At 35.6% G+C, this 23,677-nt stretch overlaps 1 protein-coding gene across 1 annotated transcript in view; it reads right to left on the bottom strand.

The window, feature by feature from the left end:
* LOC129226491 (BMP and activin membrane-bound inhibitor homolog) overlaps window positions 1–18,547 on the bottom strand; it is a 44,044-nt gene extending 25,497 nt beyond the window's left edge. Inside the window, exon 1 of the mRNA XM_054861102.1 lies at window positions 18,319–18,547. Within this exon, the coding sequence (XP_054717077.1) occupies window positions 18,319–18,391 (73 nt within the window). The 5' untranslated portion in view covers window positions 18,392–18,547. The remainder of the gene's footprint in view (window positions 1–18,318) is intronic.
* Between the last annotated feature and the right edge of the window lie 5,130 nt (window positions 18,548–23,677).

Below are 23,677 nucleotides of genomic sequence, written 5' to 3'. Positions count from 1 at the left end.
GCATGAAAACACACATTTAATGAAAGCGACACACAAAAAAGTAAAACATGGACTTTTGCATCACAGGAAACAGACAAAAACATGAGAGTGGGGGGCAATAAAAATGTTGCTAAAAAAAAAAATCCTGCCCCCCCAGGAACTTAGTCCTAAATCCGCCTATGGTGATCGGCGAAGGGGGGGGGGTCTATTTGTTGATCTCCTTTTCGTTGACTCAGATGTTATAATAGTCATGTGATCACGTATACTTAGGCTTGCCAGATTTCTGAAATGTTTAACCGGGGCACCGGAGAATGTCCCCTCCTGCCCACACCCCTTGATTATTAATTTTGAGCCTATAAACCAATAATAAACAGATAAACTTGAACAGTTTATTTCTTACATGCAAAAATTTATAAGTTAAACTTTGGTAAGAAGAAACACTTTGAGTGAGGAATAAAAATTTGAGCAATATTTTACTTTTAATTTGGATGTAAAAATCCTTACAAGCTTATCCGATATCAAATTTTTTAAGTCGATATTTCAAATGGCAAGGTAAGTATCCTAAATAATCCTCCACAAATCACAATTAATTATTTTTAGACTTTTTTGGTTATCTGTAACCAAATTTATCTCTTATCGGAAGTGAAGTAAACCGGCCAGGACACCGCACACACCGCCTCACATAACCGGGATTTTCCCTTAAAACCGGGTGAAACCGGGACATCTGGCAAACCTACGTATACTAATACCGTAGACCCTCGTTTTGCGCGGGGGTTACGTTCCACGGAAATACTGCGTAAATTGAGACCTAATGCCAGTGTTAAAATAGAGGTTTGGTTCCGTAGATAACAAAATACTTCATTCTAGTGATAACTAATTGATAATAAGTTTAATGTGTACTGATATCGACTTTTATGCACAACATGTATAAAGAAAACATAAATTAATTAGCTCAAAATTTCAATGTGAACGTTTTTAGTTGTGCGTCACCGACGTCGGTATCCTCGTTGGTTTTGGCCTTCTTTGTCTCTCCTAAAAGCTCTTCTTCCAGTGAGTTCTGAACTGTGTGAGTTTAATAACTTTACTTCTGGGTAGAGCTCTGGAACCAACCGCATAAAATGTATCCGCAGTGGCCCAAGCTCGATTATTAGCACGCCAAAAATGCAGTTGATTACGCGTAATCTGCAATCTTTAAGAGTTAGGATTTTGAAAGAAGGGAGAATTTTCTCTGTTTGCATTGCTGCATCCGCGTAAAACCGAAACTCATCCGCGTAAAATAAAAAAAAAAGGTGTCAAATCTTAAACCCGCATAAACGAGGTTTAATGGCAGTTTATCTTGCTTGATTGTTCAGTCAAAAAAGTAGTTTGAAAGTCACCAATAAAACTTTAACGAAAACTTACACTTGAACGCAATTTCATGAAGAAAAAAAAAGACATATAAAGGATAGAAAATAATTTTGAAATCCAATATTCTGTGCCCCCCCCCCCCCTCCGAAGAGCAATGGCGTCCTTCTTCACCATATGCGACAGAGCCCTTCCTCTCAGAAATAAAAATTTGAATAATTTTTAAAAAAGCCTTAGGGGTATGTAATTTGCGTCATTGGAACATTTAGCCCCCTTAGTGAGTCACCCTGATGGACAACAATATGAACTAAAGCTGATGATGCAATATGCCAGACACCCCGGTTATTGCATGTAGTTCTGCCTTAGCACTAGCTTAGGAGCGGTAACTTACTGCTAAAACTGATGATGTTTGCGAAGTCTGATAAACGAGCTGATGTGTGCATCACATGACTTCCTTTTACTCCAATTTGATGTCATTTTCCCATTATTGGCAATTTTAATGTGATTCAATAGTTTACTCTCTAAATATCACCACCAGTGGCGAAATTAAAACCAGATTTTAAAAAAAAAATCGCCAAATTGGCGACCAAAAGACTGGCGATATATCGCCAAGTGTCCACCAAACTATAACACCACTTGAATATTCATCGAAATTAACAATGATTTTCCCCCAAAAGAAGGGCAAAAAACCCCTTTAGAAACACCCGAATGCAACCAAAAGGGGAGGTGCACAACTAGATCCCACTAAGAGTCTACGTACCAAATTTCAACATTTTAGGACATACCGTTCTTGAGTTATGCGACATACATGCGCACATACGCACAAACATACATACGTACAAACGGACATCACGAGAAAAGTCGCTGTAATTAACTCGGGGAATGTCAAAATGGATATTTCGCGTGTTTATACGTTCTTAGGCACTTATCCGCGTGTGGTCGAGTTGAAAAAAAATTCAACATTAATTCGGGGGTGAGCAAAATGGAAATTAAGGCCGAATTTTGAGTGAAAATTTTTTCGCGAATACAATACTTCCTCTTTTGTAAAAAGAAGTAAAAATGTGTAGGATGGATGAAAAAGCTCAAGCTTCAATACATAAATAACATAAAGCATTCTAATAAAATATGCTTTATTAGAGAACGCTATAATACAGATTTCATAATGCTATTAATGATCTAGGGAAAGCATTCTAAAGGAGGCAATAAATATCACTTCATCTGTTTTTGGCAATAATAAAAAAATACTTGAGCGGGGGCGGTAGGCGATGCGTATTCGTTAACTAAATATTTATGAGGAAACTCGTTAGAAATTTATGACACTAGAAATGAGTTATTGCCAATCTCACGCATAAACCTTCATCCTAAACGCGTAAAAATCCTGAAAACCCTATTTCTGCTTCAAATTTATTACAATCTTTATGCAATGTAAATTCTACGCTGCAGAATGATTTTTTTTAAATAAGTATGATCTTTATTTAGAATTTACTTTAATTATCATAATGAAATACGGCATTTGTGGGGAAATATTTTATTTCAATGCAGGTAGAGTTAATCTCACATTAATAATTTCATAGGTGAAAACGATATACAGTCTCTGAAAAATCGGGCAAACTAGGTTTTTTTAATGGAAATTTCGGGGATCTAACTACGTAAATGCTACAAAATCAAAATAATTGCAAAAAAAAAAAAAAAAAAAAAAAAAAAAAGCTTGGCAGAAGCACGAAAATAATTAAATTAAATACTTTTTGCAAACATAATATTGCCAGGAAGGCATCTGTTTTGGACAGTCATCCCATGTTGGTCTCCTTATAAATCTTAATAGTTAGGGCAAACCTAACTTGGCAGCATTGTGAAGGCTACGCAGATCATAATCACACCATACAACCGTTGCCAAGTTAGGTTTGTCCCATTTTTGGCGAGTTTCTCTCTGTGAATACACATTACTGTGCACATATCTATTTAGATGAACAGATGGTTTATTTAATGACTTTAATTTGCAACGGTCAGCAATTTTCTTTCTGCCATCATCTCCTATTTTTCTAAATTGTTACTTATTTTCGGGAAGGGTTATGAAATTTTATTTTTCGCAAATAATTTGCTGAAATGTTCGTGAGGTTAATTTACAACATTGACTCCAAATAAATCCTTGATTTTTAAATGAGAACGTTACATTTAGTTTTATGTTCGGTATAATACATTTTTAAAAAGTCAAAAGAAATGTCAGATATTGTATACTGAGTTGTCTATTTTCATACCGGTTTTCTTAGGCAACTTGATGATAGTTTTTCTCAAAAACATTATGTTGTGAGAGTGAAAGCAAGTAAGGATCGTTATTTCCACAACATGCATTTTTCAAGGTTTCAAAAACAGGTTTGAAAAAATAAGTTTTATCACAGGATTTGTAGCATTGATATGATTCTTCCTGAAACATGAAAGCACCATATGATACAGGCGTAAAGAGAAATGATAAATAAGATTTATTTATATTCAGGGCAGGGTCAAATAGATACAGGGGGAGGGCCACCTTAACCACCGGCAATATTATTCATCCACATTACGTTCAAATATTTTATGAGTAAAATATTAAAGTGCAGACGATTGCAGTAATCTTTTCAATTAGTTAATTCTTTTTAGGAGTACATGTTTGAAATACTACTTCCTTTCATTGCTTATGAAATTGATTAGTTACGTTTATGCCCTACTAGGAGTCTTATTCCCATAGATCTTAAAATAGAATAGATGTGCCTTCTCCCCACTTTTCTCCTCAGAGCGCGCGTCAACATCCCCCGTTGGACATCACGTGATCAAGGGACACCTCTCACAAGAAACTGTTTCCCCTATCGAAGAGAATCACTTTGCGCCGCTATCATTTGCACAATTAAGGGAAATTAAAGCATTTAACCCATGGGTTAAATGCTTTAAGCATGGGTTAAACCCCCCTTTCATCATGGGTTAAATTAAAGCATTCAACCCATTATTAAAGAAAAGGGGAACACTCTGTCCCTCACGTAACACCTCATATTTTTCACTAAAAGTAATAATTAAAAAAGGTAATAATTTTGTTTTCATTAAGAAATCGCAAATGTATTTGTTGTACTTTTGCAAAAAATGTCCTTTGTTACTTTTTAAGTTATTACATTTTAATGAAATGTGGGACAAAATGACAGCTTTTTCATGGAATGGTCCATTAGATATTTTCCCAATCATAACTTTTGAAGCAGGCGCTCAAGCTATTTAAACTTTTTTTCAAGTACTTTAAATACTGAGTAGAAATAGACGTCTTCAAAAATCTTAAACAAAAATTGACCTTATAAATTTCCTTTTATTTCAATCAAATTTTTCAAATACAGATAAATGGTTTCAATGCGTGCTTTTTTCCACAACTTTTGAAGCCAATGCAACAATTTAACATAAAACCCTATCTAAAACCATAAACCAATTAGAAATGTAGTTTCCTACTTGTTGGTCTTTGTGAATTATTTTCATTGTTTGAATTGACTGCGCGATACATTCCAACGCTTCAATATTTAGTAACGACTAATTTTATAAACTTGTTAACGAGAAAATCTGCTGCTTCTGTTTCCAACATATGCTTATTTAAACTTAGAAAAACGGAATTAGACATTTTTCTCATAACTCTTGTGACTTCATGAGTAACATTATATTTTTGTGTTTTACTCCCAAAACTTTTTCACATTCTCGCTCAGTTGTTCTTCACAAATGTACATATTTCAATGGTTGCAATCTTGCAATAAGTTATCATACTTGAATGTGTCTCAAAATTCTTAAATTTTATTATGCCTATTTTTTAGTTTATTGTAGTTAAGACTGCGTTGCAGTCGTCGCAGTTCACAACAGAGTGCACTTGCCGGACAAAAAATCCAGCGTAGTCAGAAATATCACTAATATACTGCGTCATGTTAACTGAGACGATTTCTGAATTTTCCAAATCGTCGTCAAAGGAATCGGAAAAAAAGGCTTTCTTTCAAATCATTTTTGCTATGCTTCAAATTTAATCTTAGCATTTGAAGGTTGTTAAAATCAGTGCAATTTAAAGAACTGAACTCCTTAAATTTCCGTATGAATGAATAATCTTTTTTTCGCACTTCGAAATTGTCCGACGATTATTGTTGAATCCAACCTCACAACCTGATCGCACTGAGAAAAGTTTCAAGGTGATCCTGAGTAAGCTTATAAGTCATTATGCAGTTTAGAACTGGAATTTGGGCACCTACATACCTTTCATATGTTCCCAGCACACTTTTCATAGAAATTAGGAAACTTAAAAATCCTGTTTTTCGAGGACATACTATAACTAATTTTCCATCACTTGTTTTTAGAGATTTAATATAATGCTCGGCATCTACAATAAATTGCTTAAAATATTCTTAATTTCGACTCTGCAGGGGACTTTTTTTGCCTTTAGCAGAAAGAAAGATTTCTGTTACTCAGAAAGTCCACTATGTCTTTATTTTTTAATAAAATTGGCACCAGCATCACATTCATCAAACCCTCTTTCGCTAGAAAGTCTCAGATTCACACATATAGAGATTTCTCCTATAAGTATAATAAAAATCTTCAGATAATCCTAGAATTTTAACGACGCTTCGCATTGTTAGATCACTGCTGCCCGAGAAGAGGGAGACGCGATGTCCCTTGATCACGTGATTCTCGGCAGAATCATGATGACCCCACTTTCTCCGGGCGAAATACGCTGCGTTGTAGGAGAAAGGCCTATCTATCCCTTTTAAAGATCTATGCTTATTCCTGGTCGATTTTGTGCGTTTATCGACAGCCAAGCAGTTCCAGAAATTTTTTTCACACAAAACACTTCAGCATGACTAGGGCCGTATACAAGGTGGAAGTTTATAGCGTTCAAACCCCCTCCGAAATTTAACAAAACTTTTCTACAAGATGCTTTTTGTTCATCATAAAGATTCCTCAACAAATGCGTTGGTTAAAACCCACCCCGGAAACAAAAGGCTGGTTGCGGCCCTGAACATGACCCCTCCCTCCTAAAACGGTAGTTTGTATCCGCCCCGGATTCAGGGGAGTCTCGAACCTCCCATCGGAGCGCCCCTGTTTATTTATTTATTTATTTATTTATTTACAAAGTTTTGCAGCACTCATCGTATTATCCAACTACATAACTGACATACACTTGACAATCGTTTCACCAACAAACTTCCCCCTCCCCCCACGCCAAGGAAGGAAAAAAAAAACGAAAAGCGAGATACATCAATCATGCTTATCCAAAGAAAAACGCCGCCGAGTAGGTGGAACAATGGAATATTAAGTTTATTAACTTTGTACAAGAAGTTTTCATTTTGGTCAGACGAATCGCATCCATCTTCAGCTAACCGGGGCCCCATCCATTGTGAAACGAAACAGGGGGGTGCTGTAATAATTCCACATCACCCCTCGAGTAGGAAGATTTAATGCCGGTTGATATTTCTGAGTTTTTATTATTCCAGTTGTTTGGAGGATCCCGACGGCACACACGAGAGAGTGGCAATTGCACGAGCCCCGAAGGGAAAAGCGCAATTGGATCTTGTGGAGGGCTTCGGAAAGCCGACAAAAACAAACTAGGAGGACAGCGAACCAGATTATTTATTTTTTTCCTTTTTCGCTTCGTTTCGAAATGGGGGGAAGGAGGATGGCCCGGAGGGGTGAAGTGAAGCGAGTCCTGAGCAAACGAAACCGGTCTAGGATAAACTCTAAAAAACTAACACGGGGTCGCTCACAAAGTAAGAAAGTGCTTCCGTTTTTATCCCTATTTTTTTCTTTATTTTTTTGCGATCAGGTTTCAATAAACAATACGCTTATTTTATTGCATTTAAAGATGCGTTACACAAACACTGAACCAGGAGCGAGCACAGAAATGTTGGGGTCCGTCAGTAATAACTTTTGCGAGCCCCCCCCCCCCCCATTATGTTTACACCTACGTTCTTACATATATTTCACATTCATTTTAATCTCGGGCTCGGACCGACAAGTGGCCCCTGTGCACTCCCCTGTATTGAACATAAAGCTGGGATTTTCGCAGAATACCTTGTTTTGTATTTTAGCAGGAGCTATTGAAGATGGAACATGCCCATGCCGTCAGAAAAGAAACGTATTGTTTACAAGGATCTTTCTAAATACTTTCCCCATATTGACAGCAACAACTAGTATTTATTATTATTTAGATATTCCGACCGAGGACGGCAACATCATGCGTTTTAATCGTTTTAAATATTAATTTCACAAAATTAAAATTTTCTTAAGATTAATAAACTTAATTTTGCTTAAGCTGCTTGTGTTATAAGTCAATAACTGTTACCCCCACGGCCTATGACTGTTGCATGAACTTTTATCCCCCCACCCCCACTTCTTTCAACTTTAAATTGCAATTAATATGGTTAAAAACACCGCGAACTCCTTCTGGCAAAAAAAAAAAAAAAAAAAAAAAAAAAAAAAACAAGCCTTACGGCCTGGCCTGACTACGGCAAACAGTCCTGGGCCACTCCGAAAGTTTAGTATGCCCACGCTCATAAGAGATGGGACAGAGGTGACGAAATTTATATTAGCAGCAACTCCTTTTTGTTAGAATGGAAGTAGAGATCGTTTCTTCAAATTTTAAATCGCTCACATTTCCGGTCGTCTTCCCAGCCTTCCATTATTGCGACATAAAAAAAAACATCAAAAGAAACATATTGCATGGATTCAGACAATGTTCAGACAAAGATACCTTGGCATAAATGAATTATTTATTATGTTCAACTTGGCCAACACATAAATATTAGAATGTGAGGAATTAATCAGATTGCTCCGAAATTAAAGATATAAAACAATAATTTATTTTTTTGATGAAAACCTACAGGAAAACAGAACTTTTTAAAACAAATATTTTCCTTTTAGCCACTTTTAAAAACACAAGACTAACCAACATTTCGATTACCCATGTTCAAAACTTTTTTCTTAAGTGTATTCTAGTTACTAATATAAACCCTTTCAACTAAAGAACAAAATCACCTACCTACACATGAGCCCTTCAAGTAAGATTTCTAACGAATATTTGACAGGGCATGATTGATGCCTAGAATCTTTGAATGAAAATGTTGCAGCTCATTGATAAAAATTTGCAGGGTTGGAGTTTATATCAATGGAAATGAATTCGAACTTTTTGATTCACCTCAATAGTGCCGAACTTTCCTCCTGCGGTTTGCGAAGAGTTGAAAAAGGCTGTTTATGTGTGTTGTGACCTCGCATATGTCAATCAAAATTTTTGGCAGAATTCTTACGAAATTACGCTAAATCTTTTTTTTTTTTTTTTCTTCCCACGTTGTATTTTCATTTTATTTAATGAAAAAGGAAAATTTCATTCACGTTAGTTGAAGTTCTTTTGAATGGTATACATATTTTAGGCAAGGATGAATGAAATCATCTTTCCGCATACGTGTATCTGAGAATGAGAAGCAAGGTGATATTTGAGAATTGTTGAATGTGAAATACCTCTATATTTCTTTTAAAACTTTACGCAGGATTCTTCACTTGATTTTAACCGTGTGCGTCAATAATATAAAACTTGATGGCTGTTCTTACATTTTGATCTTTGACTTTAAGTTCATCTTATTTCTGTCTTGTCGAACAAATTAGAAACAAAAATTCCTCAATAAAATAATAATTATAATAAATTTTAATTCAAGCGCTTTCGCATAGAATCAATCTAACATGTCTAATATTACGTCCAAGAAAATCTTCTGAAACCAACATTGACTATTGTCGTGTTATCGTTCCTTTTCTGTGTGTTACAACCAAGTCTTGAAATAACAACCTCAAAATGCGCAAATTGCAGATTACTGCAGACACTTGTTTTGGCGTTACAAGGAACGTCTTTACAATGCAAAAGAAATCCGACAAAAGCTTTTAAGCTTTTGTCGGATGTCTTTCATTTCTTTTGCACTGAAAAAGGCGGTCCTTGTAATGCCGAAACACGTGTCTGCAGTAATCTGCGAATTGCGCTGGTTGACGTTGTTGTTTCTTGTTTTACTTTTTGTGCACAAAGGTTGTTAAAACAAAAGCAGTTAACTTAGTCTTTAATAGTTCGTTTAGCCGGTGCTGATTTTAGCAAGGCAAATGCAAGGGTCGGAGTGGGTATTTAAAAAAAAGTAGGACACAAAATTGATAAAATTTTAGGACAATTATGTATCAAAAATATTAATAAAAACAAGCAAGTACCGTTATTTTTAGCAAATGCTTCATTTTTCTTAAAAGAAAATCGGGAGCAATCTCTAGCTTTGTTGTGTCATAAAGCATATGTTCGCAAAATTTCCTCTTTTCATAAGATCACAAGAAATATGACGATACACGTGTAGAAATTCTTCGATGGAAATCAAGACTAACATCCACAATTTTGAACTTAGCTAAACTCTACCATCTTTCAATTTGCGAAATGGTGGGGGCTCTAAACGTATTCTTCACTCCCCCTCCCCCCCAAAGTCAAAACCGAACCCTGCATAAATTAAAAACTGGCAGAAAAGCAAATTAATTTCACGTTCCAACTCTCCAGCGTCAAACTGGGTCATCAGCTCCGAAGGCAATGTGGAGACGACCCCAGTAATGGGGGCGGTCAAAGTGAGAGAGAGAGAGAGAACCGGATCCCCCAAGTGAAATGAGCGCCATCATTATGAGGATCCTCCATTGGAATGTTCCGTCGTGTATAATTATCATCGCGACCTCTCTGCTGCATGACTGAGGAATGGTCTGCAGGATTCTTCGCGCTCATGTGCCCATTGCTCCATCAACCGATGGCCGATTTCGACATATACGTATATTCTAAAAGTAAAGAGAGAAAGCAGTACTGAGGCGAAGACCAATATGAGGAGCAATGGCTAATTCTAATAAATTTTGGCACACTTTACAATTGGGAGAAAAACCGAAAATATTTTACTGAAATCTAAACCCACATAAAAATAATATGATTTAATATGGATACACAGTTGCGTACATAGCACCCCGGAGGCGCGAGGAAGGGGGGGGGGGCACAAAAGGTGTGAGGGCGCACGCTCTGAAAAAATACTATGTTAAAAAGATTTTAAAAAATTCTTATGGGGAGAGGGCGCCTCTTTAAATCTTGCGGAGGGGGGGGGGAGGCGCACCGAAGTCTATTCACGCTACTGTGGATACAACTATTATGTGGTGACTTTTTTGAAACAAACTTTCAAACATAAATTTCCCCCAAATATTTTTTTTTCCATTTACAGCATTAGCTGGAAATGCAAATTGGGTTTTTAATTTTGTTTATTTATTTAAGATCCTAGCGTACAATTGAGTTTTAAACGAAAAAATAGATGAAAACTAATTTCATGAAAAAAAAAAGGAATCACATAATTACCAGTCGATGAGACATGCAGGTCCGTCATTAACAAATTTCCTAGGGAAGGGGGTTAAACGAGACGTACTCAATGTATATTTTTTTGAAAAAAATAAAAATAAAAAACTATACCCACAAATATAAGTACATTAAAGAACCAGGAGGGGTGGACTATCTCCCTCTTTACCCCCTATAAACGAGCCAGCAGACATGCTTTTGATCACACGAATAAATAAGAAAGGAGGATATTAGAAAGACTTCTGAAAAGTCAGGAAAGAACAGCACTGGATTTGACCACAAAAGTAGAAAAAAATCCGGTGGAAGGTCACATGAAATGACTCAGGCAAGCGTTGGAGAACAAGACCGAAATAATTAAAGCAACTACTAACGATTTATCTTGACTATTATACGGTTCTGGTGGTATCACATAACGCCTGGATCATTAAAAACAAGTTTCAAGGACATCGCATAAAAATGGGCAGATTCTTCTTGCAGGGTTAGCAACCATTTTAACTAAATATAGCACATGAAGAAATATCGTTTGCTTGAGGATCACTGAGGAAGCATTCCATCTCTCGATGGAAGCTCTTAAGGTTTGATGAGGGATAAAGGAGAGAACTAGAAATTCTTTCTCTTTGACAAGTATGAAATCTTTTGTGAATTGTGCGTTGAATTTTAAGGAAATATAACTTGATATAGAACGGTACTAAAAAAGGAAATGAGACGTTATAAAACATGTATGGTGAGTAGCAGGAGTGCATACAGGGGGACGATCATGGGGGTCATGATCCCTCCCCCTAAATCGTGGACACATCTACATTGTGTTCAAACAATTTTTGAATTAAATGCAAATGATTGCAGTTCTCTATTAAATCTATTTTTTAAAAGTTTAAAGGAAACATATTTATAATACTGGCTTATGAAATCAAATTGGGTAAGTTTTTGCCTCAGTAAGTGCATTATTCCTGGCCGATTTGGTGCTTTTTATTGGCACCCAGTGGCGCACACAGGAATTTTTCAAGGGGAGGGTCCAAAATCGAAAGCCTCATTCTCATAAGATACCCCAATACGCCGTCAAACATATTGATTTGATTTTACCGTTTCTCGAGAACGAAAAACAGTAAAAAATAAACTATTGAATAAATAATTAGCATTAATTAATGAATTATACTTAAATACATTACCAGAAAGCAAAATAATATACGCATTAACTTTTCTCATAATTAAAAAATGGATTCAGCAAAGCAAATTCATCGTTGCAGAAGCACCATATGATTAAAGAAGTTCATAAAATGTCACTTGATGTGATCTGTTATTACAAAACTGAAAACATGGTTATTACAGTGTATTCATTTAGAGTATAATCGCCATTCTGCTTGTTATAGGCAATTTGTTATAGGAAAAGTGCTCAATATTTTTAAAAGTCTTTAAACATGAGGATTTTATTTATTTTTTCACTTATTAGAACTGAAATTATTGTTACCTTTTGCTTGAAATTATTTTAGGCACAAAATACATAGAATCATAATCAATCGGGAAAAAAAAGCAAGACCTATGGGAGGGGTCCGGACCCCCTGGACCCCTCCCTTGTGTGCGCCACTGTTGGCACCATAGCAGTTTTAGAAAATTTTCACACCAACACCTTAAACCATAGGTTTGTTCAAGGGGAGGGGGCATTCCTCAGCATGACCCCCCCCCCCCCCCCAAAATCCCCCAACACTAGAAAAATTCAAAATTGCGGATCTGTAATGCCGAAATATAAACTTCTACTGCAAGGTCGCATTTTGTCAGAAAGCTTTTTTTTTTTTAAAAAATATATAGATGGTTTTAAATCCCATCTGCTGCAGGAAATCTCGATTTGTATCCATACGCAAAGTAAAAGATTTTCTCGCAGTAGATTTCTTATCTGCCGCAGCGCTCTCCCATAATTTTGATCCCGATCTACGCCGAAATAGTTATCTGTCCCCACATCTCCGCATCTCAGACTGCACTGGGAGAAGGGGGGCCGGAGAAAAATGAAGGGGTATAGACAACCCCGCAGGGAGCTATTCACGAGGAAAATACAAAACCCAGACACGCCAACCTTATACATCTCAATGCCTACAATAAGGCTGAAGTGGTTAGCAGAAAATCTCCAGGTAAGTCTGTGGAATCCTCCAAAAAGGCTAGCAGAGGGAGGACAGGCAAGGGGTTGACACAAAATCAACACTGCATTCAAGAGGGATAAAGGGCCCTCCTTGCCAGAAGTTATGGCAAATCGCTCTCTTGTGCGGGGATAATGGGAATATGACACGGGGTTTTAGCCCTTGAACTGGAAGAACATTGTTGAGCTACTTAGAGGAACAAGGCGTGAGACACGAAATGATTGACAAATGTAACATTTGTCATTTGAACCGGGCTCAAACCATACTAGCATACAATTTGTCAGAAATAACCGATAAGTACTGATGCGATTTTAGCAGAGTAAAATCGATCGGTCTTCGTGAGAAATTGCGATTTTCAAATAAAATAAATGAAATATTACTTGGAATTATGTGCCGGACATAAGCGCCCATTGGGGGGGGGGGGGGGGGGGGAAGGAGCGAGCGGCTCGGGCCGCCCTCTTGACATTAGTGCTGTCGTTTTATTTTTTAATTTTAATAAAAATTTGAGCATACATATCAATTCAAAACCTTTCAACATATGCCATGGATGAATGACTGTTATTAAAAACTTCTTCACTTTAATTTTTTTTAATAAATTCAATCTGCATTAATTTTACTTTTAGAATAGTAACACAGGATTCCCACTCTTCCATGAAACTAAAAAATAGGACCTTTATATGGCCTTTTTATGGAACATTTTTAACTACATAGGACCACTTAACGCGATCTCGTTACAAGGTCACTCTTCGAGACTTCGTGAGAGTGACCTTATAAAGGGGTGTCCTTATAATCAATTCGTATGCATTTGTTGATAAATAAGCATGTCCATAAATAGCAAAATTCTTTGTTGAATCTAATATGTTCCAAATTATCAGTTTATTAGGCTGTAGCTTTTTTAGCAAATGCTTTTACTCGCTTATTAATTTTCAAAGGGTTTGTCAAATCTTAAAAAAATAGGGTCTTTTGACTAACAAATATGTTTTTTAGAGGGGCCCCTACAAACAATACTTGAAAATATGGCTTTTATAGAGGCTTTTGAGCGCCCGTGGGAACCCTGTAACAATGTATCTTAGGTAACAAATTTCTACCTGTTTTCTGAAGAAAACGAAACCATGAATGCCCTTAAAAAGATTAGAAGTTAAATAAATTGTTTTTGATGAAACTTTCAAATCAAACTTTCTTTTATTGCTTAGTAAAAGCTGGAAGAAAGAGAAAAAAAAATATATAAATTAAAAGCCTTGAATTATATAAATTTTCTTAGCACTCCTCAAAAATTACACATATGGGCGCCTATGATGCCGGAACGCCATTCCGTATAGTAGGTAGAAAAATAGCGAAACGGTATTTTGGTCCCACTGAACATTCCATCGCAGCACAGTACCATTTACCTGACAATCCTGTAACAGTATCTTAATTTTTAAAAAACACTTCTTGGTAGAATTATGTCAATGTTTTCATTAATTTATTTATACTTTGGGGTAAGTTTGCCACTGTGCCATCTTTTATGAATTTTCGTAAAGGAAAATGTCCCAAAACGTTGGTAATTTCTAATTGCAAAGAGATAAATGCCACTTCAGCGATCAAGTCTAAAACAAGCAGAAAAAAAAACGTAGGTTGTAGAAATTACCTACAGCCAACTTGCTACCTGCAGAGCTACAACAGGTAAAGGGGGGGTTGGCAAGGGAGGGCGGGAACTGGCAAAGTAGGCAGGGTACGACAAGGATGGATGTTTTTCTTTTGTGGGTAGCTGTCAGGAGGCTCTTCCGTTTGTTTGCCCTGGACATCGGGGGGCCCCACGCTGCCCTTATCTGCCCTCGGGCAGCAGAAACCGGAGCCTCTGCGGCGACTTCTCTGTCTGATGGCAGTGAAGGGACTGATTGTTTGCAAAACCTGATGAGGGCCCTGATTATCCAGGAAACAAATTGCTAAACTGGAATAAGAATGTACTGGGGAATAACTATTAGCTCCGTTTGGAAGGAAAAACTTTTACTTTTTAATACAACTTCAAGAAGTGTAAAATCTTCTGCTGCAAAAAGACGAGTTTCCTTTACTTCACAAAATTTTTATCATCTTTTAAAAGGCAAAATTGGGGAAATTCTTTTGAAAGCAGTGGGGCGGGTTCATCGGGGCCGGGGGATGCCTATAAATGGTGTCACAATTTTATTCATCATATTAGACCCCTTCCCTCCTTATCAAAGGCACACACTTCACATTTGTATTGTTACAAAAATGCGTGATTGAGCTGCCCTTTGCCACAAACTCGCAACTTCACGACGCTCCCCCCCCCCCCCCAAAAGTATAACATAATTTATGGACAACCCCTTGATAGCCACTGTTTTGAAATAGTGGGCCACTTTTTCTCCTCTCAATTAACGAAACAAAAACATTGAAGTTCATAATCTTAAACACATTAGTTAATGTAATTAATTGTTCTTAAATTAGTTTATAAAGCTGCATCTCAATATTCATTAAAATGATTTCACTAATAAATGTCTGTTACACATTTAAGTCATTTATTTTTTGAGGTGTCGGGTAGGGTGAATACAGACTTAATCGACAGACATTTTCCATTTTATTTATGCATTATCGTCATTTACGAAATTTTTACTGCTACAATTTTTAATAATTTGGTGTTGTTAACCAGTTTAACATAACAGCAAAGAATATTACATGGAAATTCTAAGTCTATTGGAAATAGGCTCATCATGTGAAATAAGTTTTTTTGTAAAAATCAGTTTAGTATATTGCACTACAAAACTTTAATGGTAAAATGATATCTAAGTATTGTGGGAAGGAAAAGAATAAATATGAAAAAAATATTGCAAAAGCAATACTAATATAGCTATGTCCACATTAAGAACTGAAGGATTTTAAGGAATAGTCCTGTGCCCCCCCCCCCCCCCCCATCCCTTATCTTCAAACAGCTCATTTGATTTTTTCTCTCTTTGTCAAAGCAAATATATTTATTCCTTAAAAAAGGTCAAACTAATTATTTAATACTTTTGGGAGTAGAATTTTTCCCTTTGGTTATACCTAGCTTTAATAAAAACTTTCTCAACTATGAAAATAAATAAATAAACCTTAATTAGAAAGTTTTTTTTTACTCAAGCACTCAAACAACAAAATAAAATTTCAGGAACAATAAAAAATGAGCACTCATGGTTATCTAAGGGAGATAGAACTAACTATCACCCAAAGCAATGTTTAAAATACCATGCTGGATATTGATTTTAAATCATAAGTCTAAGAACAAAAATAATGTTATTCATTTTATGAGGGCTATGCTAGGGCAGGGGTGCTCCTGAGAGGGGGGGGGGGAGCAGACCCTCAGGGAAATTATAGCCTTGTGGGGTTTGGTTATTTTTTAAACTTATTCAATATCAATTGATCAATCACAAAACTTTTTTCTCTTCATGATCAATATTTTAACATTTATTTGATCAAAAAGAAATCAAGCAGAAAATGTATTGGCCAATTTAATTTATTCATGAAATAATGGATGCAGTATTTTTTTTAAAACTATCATGCTTTTCCTTATTGTAAATATGTATGATAAATAAAAACCAAAACATAATCAATAAAATGCAATGTTGAAAAAAAGCTAGGTTTTTTTAATTTTTTTCAAAATATTTCAGAATATTTGAGTAGCTATTTAACGAAGAATATCCAAATGCAATTTCAAAGTTTGCATAAAAACAGCTCGTGTAATTAATTGTATTAAACGCATAGTCTGTTGAATGAATTTTCCTAATAAGTGCCTAAACAGAATTTTCATATTTTACAGAACTGTGTAGAAGTCATAAAAACCATTAAATAGTTATAAAAATATTGAAGATGTAATAATTTCAACACACACATTTTTTAAATGCAAAAATACTTATGAATTAGTAGGCAACTTTTAAAATATTTTCTCTCCCTCCCCCCCCCCCCCTCTGCTACCAATTAGAAGTAATTTGAAAGTTCTATAACTTGTGGAATTGTGGGGAAAAAAGAACCTTTACTAAAGCACATTAAAAAAGGAAACCTCTAGATTTGTGATGTACTTTTCATGCATAAAATGAAATGGAAGTTATTCAATTTCTCATTTGTGCACTTAAAAAATTACTCAATGAATTCGTAGTTATAAAAACATTGAGGCAAAGCATTTTATTGTTGTGGTTTATCATTTTCACAACGACCCCTGTTGATCTTCTGTTCTCATTTTAGAATTGTTTTGCAAATAAAAGAGGGAGGGGGAGGGGAGATTTAATAAAAATCACTATAATTTACCTTTGCTTAATTCTATTGGAGATTTAAAGATATAAAACCTAATATTTCTAACAGCTAAGCAATATGTTAGTATTCTGTTCTGCAATTATTAAACAACAATTTAAACTTCTTCTGTAAATTAATAAAGTTCGAAAGCTCTGAATTTGGCAAATATTATGTAGTTCTACTAATACATTAATTACGAAAATACTTTCAAGAATTTAAAGAGTTTTTGAATATTTTTCTGAACAGCATAAAAGGATAGATTAAATGTACCACAGAAAAAATTTGAACATCTGACCTGTACTGTATTTTCAATATTTTTCAATAGTATTTAGCTTTCAAAGCTGAGGATAAGTTAGATGAAACGATGGAGAAGGGGGATGCACATTTGCAAGAACATTGAAATTTTTGATATTTATCATTAGCATTACAATTTTTTTTTATGCAAGCACAAAAATATAAATATTGGATTAATTTACAACATATGACTGAAGTCATTAGTTTAAAAAGAGAATTATGCGAAAATCGTAGTTAACAAATTCTAATGTTTTTTTTTTTTTTTTCAATGATTTCAAAAACCGTACTCTGTTGTTTATAAAATTAAAAAAAAATAGTTTTTTGTCAATTGGTTTATCTATTATACTATCTTGGTAACCAAATAACATTTAAGGACTACACATATTGCAAACAGCAGCAAGAATGGTTCAAGCAATTGATACATAAGTATTATGAATATGATTAAAAGAGAAAATGGGTGAACACTTTAAAAGATTACGACTGCTCTATTATTGTGTCGGAACAGAGGAAAAAAAAAAAAGCAGGGAATGAATGTTTAAGTTCATGATTACATCGTATAATTTACCGCACGTAGCCAATCAAAAAAAGCTAGCATAACCTAATTAATGTGCCGTATCGTACAAAAACTTGTAGGAACTTTTAGAACTGTAAACACTTTCAAAACTCAGTCAAGAGTACAAATATTAACAATTTTCACTTCATCAATAATATTGCACGTAAACTTTAAAACAATGCGATTAATTATCAATGTTTACAATCGATCAGTATATACGATAGCTAAATTTAAGTTTGTTTTCTACGAAATCTCTCAGAGATCACTAGGAATAAGCCTTTTAAACACTTGAAATCGCTCTAATCAGCTAACAGATCGGATGTTCTTCACAAGCCATCATTCTTCCTTCATTCATTCATTTCATTCTTTTTGAAGGCAAGTCAATCATAACTTACCTTTAACACAGGACAACATGAAAACAAGTACAATGAATAACGCAACCGCCAGATCTCCCGGTCGCCGATCCATTCTTTCCGGTCAGTCTTCAAACGGGTCACTCCTCACTTTAGAACGCGGGACGTTTTCAACAGAATCATGGCCGCCGCAGCACACCACGTAAACCCGCAGACGATAGAGAACAACCTTCCACCCGAACTCAGTGTTCCACGCTTTCTACCAGCGAATGAGCGAATGCGAGCTGTTCGCTGTGTTCTGTCTACTCGCGAAGGAACTTGCTTATTCCGGTTGCTGCAATGAACGCTTGGCGATTAGTTTGGCGAATTTAGGGTGGATTTTTTTTTTTTTTTTTGAAGGTGAAACTTTTTTGCGAGAGCTTTAGAATTCAGATCCGCAAACTTTCTGTGTGACGGAAGACGGAAGTGATTTAATTGTTGGCAAAAACAATGAAAGAAAATAAATAAATAAGGAATTACAATGTATTTTGGGCATTTTTAAACTTTTCAAACAGTGCAGGTTTTCGAAGATTTCTTTGATACAAGTCATGTCAACAGTTTAAAAGCGCAAACCACATTGCTTCAGTTCAGCCTTGAAATTAGTTAGATAACTTTTATTAACAAAATTAACTTTATAATTACTTTTATTTTTCATTGTTTTGCAACAATTAAAAAGCGGAGTTCGAGTATTGTTTAGCTTTCTAGTTGTAAATAATCTATTTTCTTCATTAAATTTTGTTGTGAATATGCTGAAGTCAGGACGCAGGAAGAATAAGAGAGCGGAGTGAGAGGAAAACATGCTATGAAGTGACAGTTCAGAACACATATTTTATTTATTTATTTTTAATTTCAAACTGGTCAAACTTGTTGTGAGTAGACCTTTTTTAATTTTCGTAAAACGCAACGAAATGCATAAAACAAAAATATTATTTAAATCAATGTTAAATATTAAACAATTACAAAAGCGTTTCAAAGGAAAAACTAAAAAGTTTATTTACACCGATGGCGTTCTTTACACGAGTGTCACCCGGGGTGGTAACCTGCGGTGTGGTTTTCTTGTTTCTGTAAATGAAATAGACATATAGAAGAAATTCGCATCCGCAATATTATGGCTGGTGATTTTCTGGATTATGTAATGCGCAAGGCATGTGCAAAAAAAAGTTGCAATTAGGATGCCATAATGAAGATATGGTTATTCTGACCGATTTGCACTTTTACAGTTATCATAAAGATTATATTTACAACTTACACAGTTATGGTAATTTTTATTTCTGAAAATCTTAAAAGATGCAAGTTAGGAATCTGGAAATTTTGTATTCGGATGAAGTTTTGCTACTTAAGTTCATTTAGACAGGTGTTTACCTCAAAAAAAAAAAAAAAAAGATTATTTAAAAAAACTCGTTTTTTAATGCGAAATCTGCTTGAGAAGCCATGAAAAAACAACTAATTAAAGCAAACCGCGGATGATTTGTAACAGGGACGGACTGGCAAGCCGGCCGATCAGCCGCAGGACGGTGCGCCCTTGCACCGTCGAACCTGTGCATTTTCCGGAGTTTTTTGCGCCCTCGAACCTGTACGCCTTTGATTTTATTTTTCGAGCCCTCTAGCCTGTGCGTCTTTTGTTTCTTTTTGTGCCCTCGAACCTGTGCGACTTCGTTTTTTCCCCCTCTCTGTTTTATTTCTCTCTCTCTCTTTGTTCCCTCGAACCTGATGGGCACTTTTTTCTTTCCTTTTTTTGTGCACTCAAACTTGTGCGTCCTTTTTTATTCTTTTTTTGCGCCCTCGATCCTGTGCGCCTTTTGAGAGTGAAGGTGGCGCTTTCTTGCGAGACCCAGTCCACCCCTGATAAAACGACGACGAAAATTAGTCTCATAAATAAATATTAAAACCAACAACCTAGACTTGTGCTTGTCTTGTCGTCATGGGAATCTGAAAAACAAAGGAATGTCAACCTTAATCAAGTAAGCTTCCTAAGCAATCGCGGTTGCGCAAAAAGAGGAATTGGGGGTCGTTTCCAAAATTATTTTTTCTGAAAGAGCATGCTTAAAAACATAGAATCTGACCATTTTTTAAATAATATGACTAAGCTTAATATTAAAAAAAAAAAAAAAACTTAAATCAGTGCGCTTTCATTGTTTTACGCTTCTGCAGATGACATCACAAATGATGAAATGCCATTCAGTGTTGCCATTTACAGAGCAAAATATTTAATTCGCATCTTTACTCACGTGTATTGGCAACGATATGATTGATAGCAAGCGTGGAGTGCAATTTTGATTCGCTTCTTGATTATCATAACGTGGAAACGCGGAAGAAAGATGCGCCAAATGGCATCATTTGTGACGTCATCAAGACCACTCCTTGTTTGAAAAATTGGACATTTAAAAAAATTAATTAAAAAACAATTGTTGGGAAAATGAAAGTATGTTCTGGGTCCATGTTTTTTATTTATTTATTTATTTTTTATTCTTATTCTATCGATTTCATTGACTAAAAGTACTACTTTTGACTGAAGGAAACAGCCCCATTCCGCACTCGTTCCTTTGTACGTACTGAACTGTCAGACAAAATGTGCAGAATTAGTATTTTTTCGGAAGTCGCACTCGAGTGACCTCCCATGGGCAGGCCCGGCTCCTGGGATAGGCGACCTAGACGGCATATTTTAAGTGCGGAAAATTCCGAAAAAAAAAAAAAAAACCCTATGAATTTCTGTTTTATCACCTTCACTGTTTCAATGCTTTAAAAAAAATAAATAAATAAATAAATAAATAAATAAATAAATAAATATCCAAAAAGAAGTTTGGAATTAACAGAAATTCAATTTATTTTTGGAGGCGGCAAATTGCATGATTTAAAAGTCTTTCGAAAATATTAATATCTGTTTCTCAGTGCCATAAGATGCACTACTTTAATTTAAAGTGTGTTGCAGTGTTTGGATATGCAAAGCCCCGTTTTAAATTTAACTAAAAGGTCCCTTTAATTTTAAGCACATTGTTATTGTTTTTATTTCATTAACATATTATTATTTTATAGTATAATTATAGTTATTATTCAATGGGGGGGGGCGGCACTTATTAATATCGCTCAGGGCGGTAGAAATAGTACAGCCGGCCAGCCACCGGAGCGCCCCTGCATCCGGATCCCACTTGAAATAACTTACCGACCTTTGTTCTAGCCTCAGCAAATCCTTTAGAAATGACTTGTCCCCCTACCAGGGGAAAAAAACTTTTCTAACTACTAAACATTTGCCAAATCCGCGCTAAAGAAGAGTTTCTGGTGTTTTAAGCCGGGTAGAGCGGTTGTGGAGTAAGTTTCCTTTCTTCGTTAGTATTTTCTACTTTGTTTGTTTGCTCAGGGAGTTCATATTCCTTGGGGAGAAAAATTGTGGGGGAAGAAAAGGAGGGGCCCAGAAGCTAATCGTTCTGTTTATGAAATAATAATCCGAAGCTGAGAAGGGCTATAAAAGAAACTTGGGGGCTCCGTGCAAAGGGCATTGTGAAAAGGAATCTGAACCGCGTTCGTCTACAAATTATTTGAAAAATTGATTCTTTTGGTTTGAGCTCTGCTTGCGTTGTGAATCTTCATACTTCTCATTTCTCCGCAAGAGAACGTTTTGTGTGAAATCTGTTATGTTCTTTGGATTAAATCTTTTGGAATTGGGAGAAATTTCTTTAAAGCATTCTTAATTTAGAGGTGCTCTTCTTTGAAGAAACTTTTCACCGGTATAGGGAGGAGTCGGGGCCTCTGATTTACCGTTACCCCCTGCTGCGAACAAGCAGCTGCTTAGCTCGAGTCTCAAGGGAATCCCAAAAACTATCAACGATATAGAAAGTCAACAAATGTGATTTTAATTTGTTTATTATGATTGTTTGCGCATTCGTGCAGAGTTCGGCCGTGTAGAGTTGATGAACGAACGGCAAATCATCAACGGAGTTGATGAACGATTTGCCTGAGAGAGAAGGCATTCCAGCAGACGTAGGCAGTAATATGTTTCGCTTTGAAGCCCACAGTCCATAATTCTTCAATTGTAAATAAGTGCATATAATTATGTGTCTTCGCAAAGTTAATTAAAGACTCATTAGCAAAATTTTATTGATTCAAGTTTCATCAACAATAATTAGTCCACTAAGCACAATCGGCAACAAGGTGGTCCTTGCCCGCCATCAATGATGTTCAAGTTAAGAATAATGAATCCGTACAGTCAGGGGTGCCCTGAATTAAAATTTTTGGAAAGGCAAAATTCTAATTTTACCGAATGACAAAATAAGTTATCTTAGATATATAACATTAAATGAGAAGGAATATTAGGCATCAAACTTTTTAAGAAGGTAAAAAATCTCAATTTTTCAATTTTGTCTCCAAATTTGCCGAATCGTCAGAAAAATTTGCCAAATTCGGAATTGTTTTTTGTATACATATATATATATATATATATATATATATATATATATATATATATATATATATATATATATATATATATATATATATATATATATATATATATATATATATATATATACGTTTAGGTAGCTTACGCCACCAATGTACACCATGTAATGTTAAAAACAATGACGTAAAAAGTGTGTAGTTGAAACAAGGGCGGATCCAACTAGAATTCTCGGAAGGGGTCATTTGAAAAAATACGATGCTTTGGAAAGTTTTTGAATTTTACAAATATTAATAGAGCCGACCTTTAACTAGAGCATTTTTTAAGGAATTTTTCACTAGGCGACGCAAGTTTAACATAAAGGCTGTAACCTTCCCAATAATTTTCCTCTTTTCTTAACAAACATGCGCATATATCGTCGCCTGGAAACTGAAAGTGGTATTCTTGTGATCAGTACTGTTTGTTCTGAGGCGACTGTATCGGACTTTAAGAGGAAGCCGATTTGAACCAACTATAAGTATAATATTAACTCCGAAGTAAAGGGGTTTCAGGGGTTTCTTCCCCGGAAAATTTTCGAATTTGTAGTCCTAAAAATGCTTTTTAGACGATCTTTGGTAATGTTAGGGGAGAAAAGGTTCGGTGGAGCTCCCCTGTCTACTTTTCGAAATTGTAGCTCTAAGAATGCAGTTTTAGACGATCTTTGGTGATGTTAGAGGGAGGAGAAATTTGAGGGCCCTTTTTGATTTTTAATCTTAGAAATGCATTTTAACTGTCTTTCGTAACATTAAGGGCTCGGGTACGCCCCCCCCCCCCCCCCCGTCACCCAATTTTCGACATTCAAAAATTAAAAACGCAAACATTATCTCCAACAATGTTAAGAAGAGGGAGGTTTGGGGTTCACCGGCGGATTTTTTTTTTTTTTTTTTGCAATTATACAGCCAAAAACGCAATTTAATACGATCTTTTCGTGAT

Source organism: Uloborus diversus, chromosome 7, assembly GCF_026930045.1.
Source record: "Uloborus diversus isolate 005 chromosome 7, Udiv.v.3.1, whole genome shotgun sequence".
Taxonomy (NCBI): domain Eukaryota; kingdom Metazoa; phylum Arthropoda; class Arachnida; order Araneae; family Uloboridae; genus Uloborus; species Uloborus diversus.
The sequence above is the reverse complement of the archived record's forward strand: the minus strand, read 5'-3'. Positions and strand labels throughout refer to the sequence as shown.